Source organism: Theropithecus gelada, chromosome 19 (genome assembly GCF_003255815.1).
Source record: "Theropithecus gelada isolate Dixy chromosome 19, Tgel_1.0, whole genome shotgun sequence".
Lineage (NCBI taxonomy): Eukaryota > Metazoa > Chordata > Mammalia > Primates > Cercopithecidae > Theropithecus > Theropithecus gelada.
Window position 1 is genome coordinate 38,408,712 of NC_037687.1, and position 11,897 is coordinate 38,420,608.

An 11,897-nucleotide genomic window follows, 5' to 3' on the forward strand; every position below is an offset into this window, starting at 1 on the left:
CCAACATAGTATTAGAAATCCTAGCCAGAGAAATTAGGCAAGAAAAAAAAGACATCCAAATTGGAAAGAAGAAGTAAAATGATCTCTGTTATCAGATAACTTGAACTTATATGTAGAAAACCCTAAAGATTAAAAGAACCTGTCAGAGTTAATAAATAAATTTGGTAATGTTGCAGGATACAAAATCAACATGCAAACATCAGTTGTACTTCTATATATTAACAATGAACAATCTAAAAGGAAATTAAGAAAAAATTTCCAATTTACATTAACATAAAATAGTATAAAATAGTTAGAAATAAATTTAACCAAGGAGGTGAAAGGATTGTACCCTGAAAACTATAAAACATTGCTGAAAGAAATTAAAGACAACATCAATAAATGGAAAGACATTTCTTTTTTCATAAATGGGAAAACTCAATATTGTTAGGAGGACAATAATGCCCACAGTGAGCTGCAGGTTCAATGCAATTCCTACCAGAGTCCCACTGACATTTTTTGCAGAAACAGAAAAACCTATCCTAAAATTCATATGGACTCTCAGGACTCTAAATAGCCAAACAACCTGGAAAATAAAGAACGAAGCTGGAGGACTCACACTTCCTGATTTCAGCATTTGCTATAAAGCCACAGTAATCAATGCAGTGTGGTACTGGCAGAAAGGAAGATATTGAAACCAATGGAATAGAATATAGAGCCCAGAAAGAAACGCTTGCATATATGGCCAAATTATTTTTGACAAGGGTGCCAAGACCATTTAATGGGGAAAGGATATTTGTTTCAATAAATGATATGGGGAAAGCTGAATACCCATGCACAAGAACAAGTTGAATCTTTGCCTGACACCATATATGAAAATTAACCTAAAATGGATCAAAGACCTAAATGTAAGAGTGAAAAGTATAAAACTCTGAGAAGAAAACAGGGAAAAAAGCTTAATGACATTTAATTTCATGGTGATATCTTGGTTATAACAAGTAGGCACCAAAAGAAAAACATGGATAAACTGGACTTCATGAAAATTAAAAACTTTTTTTTTTTTTTAATTGGAGTCTCGCTCTGTTGCCCAGGCTGGAGTGCAGTGGTGTGATCTTGGCTCACTGCAAGCTCCGCCTCCCGGGTTCATGCCATTCTCCTGCCTCAGCCTCCCGAGTAACTGGAACTATAGGCACCCGCCACCACACTGGGCTAATTTTTTTTTGTGTTTTTGGTAGAGATGGAGTTTCACCATGTTAGCCAGGAGGGTCTTGATCTCCTGACCTCATGATCCACCCACCTTGGCATCCCAAAGTGCTGGGATTACAGGCATGAGCCACTGTACCCAGCCTCGAAAATTAAAAACTTTTATATATCAAAGAACATTATCGAGAAAGTGAAAAGGCAACCTATGAAATGGGAAAAATATTTGCAAATCATATATCTGATAGGGAATTAATTTCCAGAATATATGAAGAACTATTACAAATCAACAACCACAAAAATCCAAAAACCCAATTAATAAATGGACGAAGGACTAAAGTAGAGATTTCTCCAAGGAAGAGATACAAGTGGCCAACAAGTACATGCAAATATGCTCAACATCACTAACACTTAGAGATATGCAAATCAAAGCCACAATGATACTCCACCTCACACACATCAGGATGGCTACAAAACAGTAAGTGTTTTCAAGGAGGTTGAAAAATTGGAACTCTAGTGCATTGCTGAGAGAAATGTGAAATATTAGCACCTATGGAAAATGGTATGGTGGTTCCTCAAAAAATTAAAAAAATAATTAACATTTGATCCACCAATTCCACTTCTGGACATACACCAAAAAGAATTGAAGGCAGCAATTTGAACTGACATTTGTATACTGATGTTCACAGCAGCATTACTCACAATAGCCAAAAGATGGGAACAACTGAAAAGTCCATTGAAAGATAAGTGGATAGAAAAATGAGGTATGTCCATACAATGGAATGTTATTCAATCTTAACAAGGAATAAAATTGTGATACATGGTGCAAAATGGATGAACCTTGAAAACATTATACTAAGTGAAATACAGCAGACACAAAAGGACAACTATTATATAATTCCATGTATGTAAGCTCATTAGAATATTAGAATAGTTGATTACCTAGAGACAGAAAGTAGAATGGAGGTTACCAGGGTTTAGGGGGAGAAGGAGTGAGAGTTACTGTTTATCGGGTACAGAGGTTTAGTATGTTAAGATGAAAAAGTTCTGGAAATGGATACTGTGAAGGTTACACAAGAGTATAAAGATACTTGATTTATTTTTCCTTTTTTTTTTTTTGTGACAAGAGTATCACTTTGTCACCTAGGCTGGAGTGCAGTGGCACAATCTTGGCTCACTGCAACCTCCGCCACCCAGGTTCAAGCAATTCTCCTGCCTCAGCCTCCCTAGTAGCTGGTATTACAGGCATCTGCCACCATGCCTAGCTATTTTTTTTTTTTTTTTTTTTTTTTTTTGTTTCTTGAACTCCTGACCTCAAGTGATCCACTTGCCTTGGCTTCCCAAAGTGCTGGGATTACAGGCATGAACCACCACACCGGGCAATATACTTGATTGATATTTATGCTGTGTCACTTAACTGTACACTTAGAAATGGTTAATGGTAAGTTTTATGTTAGATATATACACTGGCTGGTGGACTTACCCTCTCTATAAATCCACACTTTCTGGCACTGCCCCTTCCCTCCCATGCAGAGCCCCTGTGGCTGAATCTCCCTATTTCTCCAAGTGTGTGCCACTCACTGTCCTCTGTGCTGTGTCCCATGTGCTGGGTCCACAGCCTTATACAGCCAGTGACTTCAGAGCCAGGACACAGCTCAGGAGTCTGTCCTGAGTCTCCCTCTTTTCCCATTTCCCTGCAACCTGACCCGAGGGAGGCTGTGCTGTGGATTGGCAGCTCGATTTAACCAGATTCAGAACAGGCCACCTTTACACCTTCTCCACATGCCCCGGTCCCACCCCAAGTGGAGCCAGGGCAGAGCCAGTCACCAGGTGAGCCGGGCGCAGAGCAGGGAGCAGAGTCTGATTTGCTCTTCCCTCATCCAAGGGGCTTCCTCCTCTCATTTGGGGAAAAAGTGTGAGCTTGTTTCAAAACCTCCTTGTTCCTTGTAGCTCATAGAGTAGGTTAAAAAAACACAAAGAGGTGACAGAAAGGGACATATTGGTGATAGAGAGGAGAAACTCGACCTTAAAGACCCTTCTTTCTCCTGGACTATGAAGCCCCTTTCACTATAGGGGGCCTTCTGGGGCTAAGGGAGCCCCCTCCCCACATTCCAGGCTGGACCCGAGGTCAGCCATGAGATATCAGAGAAGCTGGGGAGAAGAGAGTCGGCCGAGATGGAGTGAGAGGGCTCAGGGTAGAATTTGGGATTTCCTTGTGCCCATGGAACACAGACTGGGCAAGAAAATGTCTTCTTGGCTCTTTTGTGAGAACCAGATAGACTCCACCCCAAAACATGATGCTGGTGCTCCAGAGAAGCCACTTACCAGAGGACACTGAGATGTTCTTGATTATGGAGTTATTGCGACCAGTAGCCAAGTTAGAGACGAAACAGGCATAGGCCCCGTTATTGTTTGATGTGATTTTGGAGATAAAGAGAACTTGTGTGTGTTGCCGCAGTGTCCCATTGATAAGCCAAGAATACTGCGGGGATGGGTTAGAGTCCGAGTGGCAAGAGAGGTTGAGGTTTGCTCCCGAACGGTAAGACAAGTCTGGGGGGGATATGATGGGGGTGTCTGGGCCATCTGGAACAAAGAGAACAAAACCACAGGTGGTGTCATCAGAGGAAAGGGGAAGCTCCTGATTGTAGAAGGGCCACAGTGTCCTTCTGAGTCCTGTCCCAATCCTGTGTTAAAAAGTCCAAACCATAACCCTCATGTTCCCTGAGTCTGGGTCTGAGACATTCACTTGTTTCTCCCATCACAGGCTGTGGACCCTGAGCCTCCCAAGACAGGAGCAGCTCCTCCCCTCTTATTCTTGGTCCAGGCTGGGTTTGCCCTAGTTTTCCCAGGGCAGGAAGTTATGGCCAGCCTGGGTGTCCAGGAGTGGTGGTCTGAATCTTTGGACCTGAGGAGAACTGAGAGTCCTAACCTCTGGCTGTATGGATTTGGGTTGGAAACCAGGGCCACAGAGGAACAGAAGATACTCACAGGTGACATTCAGGGTGACTGGGTCACTGCGTTTTGCAGTCTCTGAGTTCTGGATTCCACATTCATAGGGTCCTGTGTCATTCCGTGTGACACTGAGTAGAGTGAGGGTCCTGTTGCCATTGGACAGCTCCAGCCTGGGACTGACCGAGAGGCTCTGATTGTTTACCCACCACAGGTAGGTTGTGTTCTCAGCCACAGGTTCACAGGTTAAGGTCACAGCATCCTTGTCCTCTATGGGGCTGGAGTTGTTGCTGGTGATGTAGGGCTTGGGCAGCTCCACTGTGTAGATAACAGAAGAGATTGCCCTGTGTGGCACCTTTGATTCCTCACAGGCATCTTTCAATCGGAGTTGGCATCTCCCACCCCTCAGCCCACCTGAGTCCTTAAAAGCCCAGGGCAGGTGTGTGTGTGTCACAAGACAGATACGCAATGATCTGAGGGCTCAGAGACTGTAAGGCCGGCTGCTTTGTGTGGGAGAAGCACAGACTTTTCTCAAGTGTGAATTGGGCAGTAGCATTAGGTTGTGGACAGACACAGGACTGGGGGTCACAGCCCCCAGCACTTCTGGTCCTTTCCTGACTGGCTGGCTGCCTGGCCCATTGGGGTCCTCACCTGGAATTGGAAGGAGCTGAGTTTCTTCCAGCTGCACGGTCCCACACCACCCAGCCAAGGTGTGTTCTCTCTGAGGCTTTGCTATTTAAGGACATCCTGGAGATGGGTGATGATGGGGATGGGTGTTTGAGCAGAAATAGTGCAGGAGACTAGGAGCAAGTCTAAAGGTGACAAGTCAGGGGTCAGACTGTGGGCCACAGGTGGGGCAGCTCTGCCCAGGAGTTTGATGGGAACAGAGTTTCATTTTGGGAGGAAGAAGAGTTGTGTGGACAGATGGTGGTGATGGTAGCAGAACAAGGGGAATATATTTAATACCACTGAACTGCACGTGTAGAAAGGTTAAGATGGTAAGTCTGTGTTAGATATGCACTGTTACCCTCTGTATAAATACACAATTTTTGACACTGCCCNTTTGATTCCTCACAGGCATCTTTCAATCAGAGTTGGCATCTCCCACCCCTCAGCCCACCTGAGTCCTTAAAAGCCCAGGGCAGGTGTGTGTGTCACAAGACAGATGCATGGTGATCTGAGAGCTCTGAGGCCACCTGCTCTGTGTGGGAGAATCACAGACTTTCTGTGAATTGAGCAGTAGCATTGGGCTGTGGACAGACACAGGACTGGGGGGAGGGTCACAGCTCCTGGTGCCTCTCCTGGTTCCTCCCTGACCAGCTGACTGCCTGGCCCACCTTGGGGTCCTCACCTGGAACGTGCAGGTGCTGAATCCCTTCCACCTTCAGTCCTGCTTTGTTTCCCTAGGTGTTTTTTTTCTGCAGCTTCCCTATCTAAGGACATCCTAGAAATGGATGACGATAGGACTTCCCATTGTCCTTAAACCCTGTAGATATTGTACAGGCTGGCCTGGGACTGGATGTTTCAGCAGAAATAAGACAGGGGACACCAGAGGCAAGCCTGGAGGTCAGCTCAGTCGTCAGGCAGTGGAGGCACAAGGTGGGGCAATTTTCCCCAGGTGTTTGATGATGACTGACTTGAGCCAGTGACCCCTAAAGATAGAGTGGAGTCCAGGGAATGATCTAGAAAAGAGTGAGGTGACAGGCAGGAGCTGCCTGGATTTAACAGCAGAACCATATGTATGTTCTTTGTCTTTGGTCTTTTTTTTGTTTGTTTATTTTTCAAGATGGAGTCTTGCTGTCGGCCAGGCAAGATCTTGGCTCACTGCAACCTCTGCCTCCCGGGTTCAAGCAATTCTCCTGTCTCAGCCTCCCGAGTAGCTGGGACTACAGGCGCCCACCACCATGCCTGGCTAAATTTCGTACTTTTAGTAGAGATTGGGTTTTACCATCTTGGTCAGGCTGCTCTTGAACTTCTGACCTCAGGTGGTCTGCCCACCTCAGCCTCCCAAAAGGCTGGGATTATAGACATGAGCCACTATGCCCAGCCTGTCTTCAGTCTTTAATGTCCCTTCTCCCCTTGCAGAGGGCAGGCGAGGACCTGTGGATCTCTCCATAAATACATGTGGACATTTGCAAATGCAGAACTGACTGGTGGAAAAGGGAAAGCATGAACTGCTGGAAATCTGGCCCTCAAGGACCATGTGTGTTTGACAGTTATGAGATAGAGCTTTGAGAAGAAATTTTGCAGTTATTTTCTCCCATTTGACATTATGCTAAATGAAATAAGCCACTCACAGGGCAGATACTGTAGGATTCCACTTATATGAGGTCCCTAGAGTAGCCACACTCGTGGAATCAGAGAGTAGAATGGTGGTTATCAGGGCCTGGGAGGTGGGGGAATGGAGAGTTGTTCATGGCTCTGCAGTTTCAGTTACGCAGGATGAGGAGGTGCTAGAGATCTGCTGTTCAGCTTGGTGCCTATAGTTCATACAGATTGAGTATCTCTCATGCATAAGGCTTAGGACTAAAAGTGTTTTGGATTTTTGACTGTTTTTGAGTTTTGAAAATATTTGCAGTATACTTACCAGTTTAGCATCCCAAATCTGAAAATACAGAATCCAAAGTGCTCCAGTGAGCTTTTCCTTTCCTTTCCTTTCCTTTCCTTTCCTTTCCTTTCCTTTCCTTTCCTTTCCTTTCCATTCCATTTCTCTCCGTCGCCCCCTTTTTTAAAATTTGAGATGGAGTCTCACTCTGTTGCCAGGCTGGAGTGCAGTGGCACGATCTCAGCTCACTGCAACCTCCACCTCCTGGGTTCAAGCTATTCTCCTGCCTCAGCCTCCCAAGTAGCTGAGACTACAGGCACGCACCACCACACCCAGATAATTTTTGTATTTTTAGTAGAGATGGGATTTTACCATGTTGGCCAGGATGGTCTTGATCTCTTGACTTCATGATCCTCCTGCCTCGGCCTCCCAAAGTGCTGGGATTACAGGCGTGAGCCACCACTCCCAGCCTCCAGTGAGCATTTCTTTTGAGCATCATGTCAGTGGTCAAAAAATGTTGGATTTTGGAGCATTTCAGATTTTAGATTTTTGGATTTGGGATACTCAACCTGTAATACTATAATTTGCCCTTAAAAGTTTGTCAGTAGTTTTGATCTCATGTTATTTTCTGACTACAGTTAAAAAAAATGAAAGACATTTGGGGAAAACATTAAATTTTTTCCAGAAGTAGAAATTGTTGTTAATGGCCTAAAGATCTAAGATCAGTTGCTGGAAGTAGTACTTCTCTTGATATTATACGAAGGTTTAGGTCTGCTCTCAATTCCAGTGGGATCACATTATGCTCAAAGGCAGATGCTGAAGGTGGTTTGAAATCAGTGACTCCCTGAGTAGAGAGAAGAGTATGAGTCCTGTTAGGAGGACAGAACCGGTCAGAGAGGAAGTCTTAGGTGTGTCAATTACATAAAGGGAGAAATGATGCCAAATTAGGAGAAGCGATGTGTGTTATGTTAGTAAGTTTAGAAAGCGCTCCCTGCCCCTGGTTCCTGTGCAGAGTTAGGCAAAAAGAGGAGAAGCCCCAAATCAGGCATGTGAAAGATTTTCTTCCTCTCCTATCAACCTCAGAAAGCGCAACTAGAGTTTAAGTTTGTATAACTGGGCAGAGTCTAAGTGAGACGCCAGTGGCTGGTGCACTTCTCAGTCCAAGGGACCCCACCTTATGACAATGGCATCATCACGAGGACACAGGTATATGTAGAATGGACAGCAAACCCATCAGACAGCACCTGCTTGCCCAGCTGCACCTGGGGGAGGCCCCAGGATCCACTGGAGGATGTGAGCCCCACACCAGGATGAAGATGGAGTAGGTAGTGAAATGGGTGGAATAAGCATGTGGGCTTTGGGGACTGCAGACCTGTCCTTCTGCCTCTGACCTCCTGGTGAGTCAGTGTAGGAAGTGGATGGAGGAGTTGCTCATCCTTGTCCTGCTGCCTGTTCCGTGTGTTGGCCTCATGGAGGTAAAGAGCCCTGGGCGGGGACACAGCGGAAGCTCATTCTCCTGGTGACCTGTTGACATTGGCTTGTGATGGAGCCTGGCAGGAGCGGCTGCTCCAGCTGATTTCTGTGCCTTCCCTATTGCCTGGGAAGTGGGCCAGGCCACAGTGTGAGCGGGAAGAAAACAGGACAGCCAGCCTTGTTCGAGGGAGTGTCTGGGGAAGGCCTAAGAGTGGAGGGAGATGTTCAGGGATAGGCATCTCAGCTGGAATGAAGAGGGAGGAGCACGGAGGAACAGGAGACAGACAGAAATGCCCGTGGCAATGAGACATGTGGGGTATAGTGACCTCAGAGACCCCAGGAGCAGGAGTCCCTTGGCTGTCCCGACCAGGACCAGGGAGCCTTGAAAACCCTCCCATGGCCAAGGAACCCCAGAGTCACATGAGATAGGATTACTTTCAGGACAGGGGGTCAGAGGAATGGTACATGGATCTTAGCCCCTGACGGACAGGGAACCGGCCAGAACTTCCTAGGATTCTGCATCCAGGATCCAGTCTCTATAGAGATTATGGATCATTCCTTCATTCATTCTCTCCTTCATGAGAGAGCTACTGAGCAAGAGTGTGTCTCACTTTGGGCCTGTGTTGGCGCAGGGGTATGAGTGCGGAGAGAAAGTGAAATCCTTTCCTTTATCCTCCCATGGGAGTGACACTGCCTCGGGAAGCACAGGATTTCAGGTCCAGTGAGGGGGCTGTGGATCTAAGGGAGAGGCCTGGACAATCCTGGCACTGACCCTGACAGTTGAGGTGATTTAGTTCTAGAGTAAAACTGATTAGCTCTCCATTCACCTCTCACTCTCCGGACCAGAATCTCCACTTCTGAGCTGTGGATGCACAAGACAAAAGGAAGCAGACCCATGACTGGTCTCAGGTCTGCAAATGCCTGACAACAAACAGCCCCACCCACCCCGGGTTGAGGAGAGAAGGGGGCCCTGGCTGCAGACAGACCTCATATGTCTCTAATCTGCTGCCTATGGCCTGTGTGACCCTTGTTCGTAACTGTCTCCCTGTGCCTCAATTTCCTTTCAATAAGTAGGATAAGTGTTATTTGGCTGTGAGATTGTTTGTGAATTAACCTCAAAATATTTACGATCACTTGATCTCAGCTCTGCACAGAGGAACTGCCCAAATGAAGAGCATTTATGTTGATTTGCCTCCAAGAGAGAGGGCCCTGGGCCTGATCCCTGGTGGACAAGGAGCTGCCGGGAGCATCTTCTCTCCTCTGTTCCTCCTTCTGAGGACACTGAACTTCCCATGGAGTCACCTATGTCCCCAGGGCAATGGACTGATGCCCTAGTAACCTTGTCTATCTATCCTCCCCACATTGAGTCTCAAGTAAAGGACAAGGCTCTGTCCTTGCCCAGATGAGACTCTGGGGACAGGGAACAGGTGTGGCCAGAAACTCCATCCAGAAACTGCATCCAGAATCCAGCTCCAGGAGCCACGGCCCTTGGACAGCTGGTAAGTCCTTGCTCCCAGTCAGCCCTGCCCAGGAGGCCACAACCTAGCCCTGGCACAGGCTCCCCGGGTCACCTGGAGTCAGGAGCCCTGGGGCTGAGCTTCTCTGTGAAGATCCCAGGAAGTCCTTCAGGCCAGGCCCTGATCCAGTTCTCCAGGGTCTTTCTCAGGGTCAGGTTTATGGGGAAGGCATGGGGTGCTAGGCTGAGACTGACCTCCCCCTGCTGAGTCCCCCCATCAGACTGTCCTTCCTCTGCAGTGAGTGTCTGCAGGATCTGGATGCCAGAAAGGAATTCTGATCTGTTGAAGTTTGTCTCTTCTGTGTGTGTCCTGCACTAAATGTCCAAACCCTAACACGGCACGTAATACAGAGGGGGCACAGGCACAGCCCAGGCCTGACAATCCCGTATGTGGGAAGTAGAACTGACCCCAACACCCAGAGGTCATGGGGAATCACTCACGATATACCCGGAACTGGCCAGTTGCTTCTTCATTCACAAGATCTTCCTTTATGACTTGTAGGGTGTAGGATCCTGTGTCATTCTGGGTGACGTTCTGGATCAGCAGGGATGCATTGAAGTCTATTGTCTCTCGACCGCTGTGTGCGGGTCCTAGGGTAATTTGTTGAGTTCCTATTACATGTGATCCAATTCGACGGCTGGCATCCACTCTTTCTCCCTTGTACCAGATGTAGCCAAATAGATTATGGGACAGATTGTGGGCAAGTAGAAGAACCTCCTTCCCCTCTGCGACATTGAACGGCCTGGATTCAATAGTGAGCTGGGCAGTGGTGGGCGGGTTCCAGAAGGTTAGAAGTGAGGCTAAGAGAGAGGAGAGAGTATTGGTCAATATTGGGATCTATGCATTAGGGTGGAAAAACGGGGTCCTGGGTCCTGAGCAGGTCTCTTCATCCCCCAGCCCCGGAGTGAGTGAGTGAGTGTGTGTGTATATGTGTGTCCTACTGGGTCAAGGTCAGCAGTATGACTCCTATTTCCTTAGCACCTCTGACCTTGGCATTTCCCTCTGTGGAATGCTGCTCCCCAGGGGTCTGCGCGACTGCCTCCCCACTGGCCTCAGGTCCTGCTCACATCAGGGCATTCTGGGGAGACTCCGTCCCTGACACCTCCTCTAGAGACCCTGGTTCTTTTCTTTCTGACCTTTCCCTGCTCTGTTCCCACCAGGGCTCTTGTCAACACCTGACCTCACATTCTAGATCTCTTTGCCTGTCTGCCTTCCTCCCCATGAGAGCATGAGCTTCATGAGGGCAGGGACTTGTGTGATCTTGGGTGCACCTCAGTGCCTGGGACAGGCTGCAGACTCCTGTGATGAGCTCATGAGCCTTCTCAGGGCCCTCAACGGCCTGGGGTTTATTTTCCAATGTCTGCGGTAGGCGGGTGAGGACAATGTTTCATGCCCTGGTTATGTTTTTATTTAAAGTGTCATCTGATGCAGTTATTACGACTTTTAAAAATGTAGTGGCCAGTGACAATTAACTAGGAAAATAGAACACTTGAGATTTTCCTGCCCTGTTCCAATTCCAGTTCAATTTGATTTTTCTGGTGTGACTCCTGTCCCTATCTGATGTCGTCTTCCCTATTCAGGCTCCAACAGGAGCCCTCTGTCCGTCTCAGAGCCCTATCCTCCCCAGGAGACCCCAGCCAGTCTCTGTGCCGCCTCCTCCCACCCTCTCCCAGGTTGTCCTCCCCTCACCTGTGAGCAGGAGCTTCTGCCAGGGGATGCACCGTCTGTGAAGAGGGGCTGAGGGAGACCCCATGGTCTCTGCTGTCTGCTCTGTCCTCTTCTGTGGAGAAGATCCTGAGTTCTAGGAACGCTCTTGTCAGGGCGGCTGTGACTGCCTGGTCTGCTGTCCTTCCTCTGTCTGTCCTGAGTCTCCTCCTACAGCAGGAGTACTTCTCGGCATCATGTGGGTCATGGGTGTGGTCTCTATTCAGGTGTCCTCTGTCCCCTCCCCTCTCATTTCTGCCTCTTTTGTCCCTCCTCCTTTTCCCCTTCTATTTTCAGTTCCCCAGACAAAGCTTTTTGGCAAGGTGGATGGACTCCCGTCCCCTGGGAGGACAACCTGCCTTCCCCAGTGCTGAACTCTACTGTGTTCTGGCCTTGGGTCTGTCACACCAGGGGGATTATTTTCCTTTGTCACAGAGAAACCCAGCTGGGCCCCGGGTCTCCCCACGCTCTCCAGTGCTCTGGGAAGGTGGGATGATGTTCAGTAGGAAGGTGACGGAGGTGGCTCTGGG

General features: G+C 47.8%; 1 protein-coding gene across 2 annotated transcripts in view; it reads right to left on the bottom strand.

The window, feature by feature from the left end:
* LOC112612107 (carcinoembryonic antigen-related cell adhesion molecule 6-like) overlaps positions 1 to 11,564 on the bottom strand; it is a 96,323-nt gene extending 84,759 nt beyond the window's left edge. For both annotated transcript variants that reach the window (XM_025366211.1, XM_025366213.1), the window contains exons 1-4: positions 11,353 to 11,564; positions 10,104 to 10,463; positions 4,168 to 4,446; positions 3,505 to 3,762 (exon numbers count right to left, since the gene is read on the bottom strand). In XM_025366211.1, the coding sequence (XP_025221996.1) occupies positions 3,505 to 3,762; positions 4,168 to 4,446; positions 10,104 to 10,463; positions 11,353 to 11,416 (961 nt within the window). In that variant the 5' untranslated portion in view covers positions 11,417 to 11,564. The remainder of the gene's footprint in view (positions 1 to 3,504; positions 3,763 to 4,167; positions 4,447 to 10,103; positions 10,464 to 11,352) is intronic.
* Positions 11,565 to 11,897: the final 333 nt, after the last annotated feature.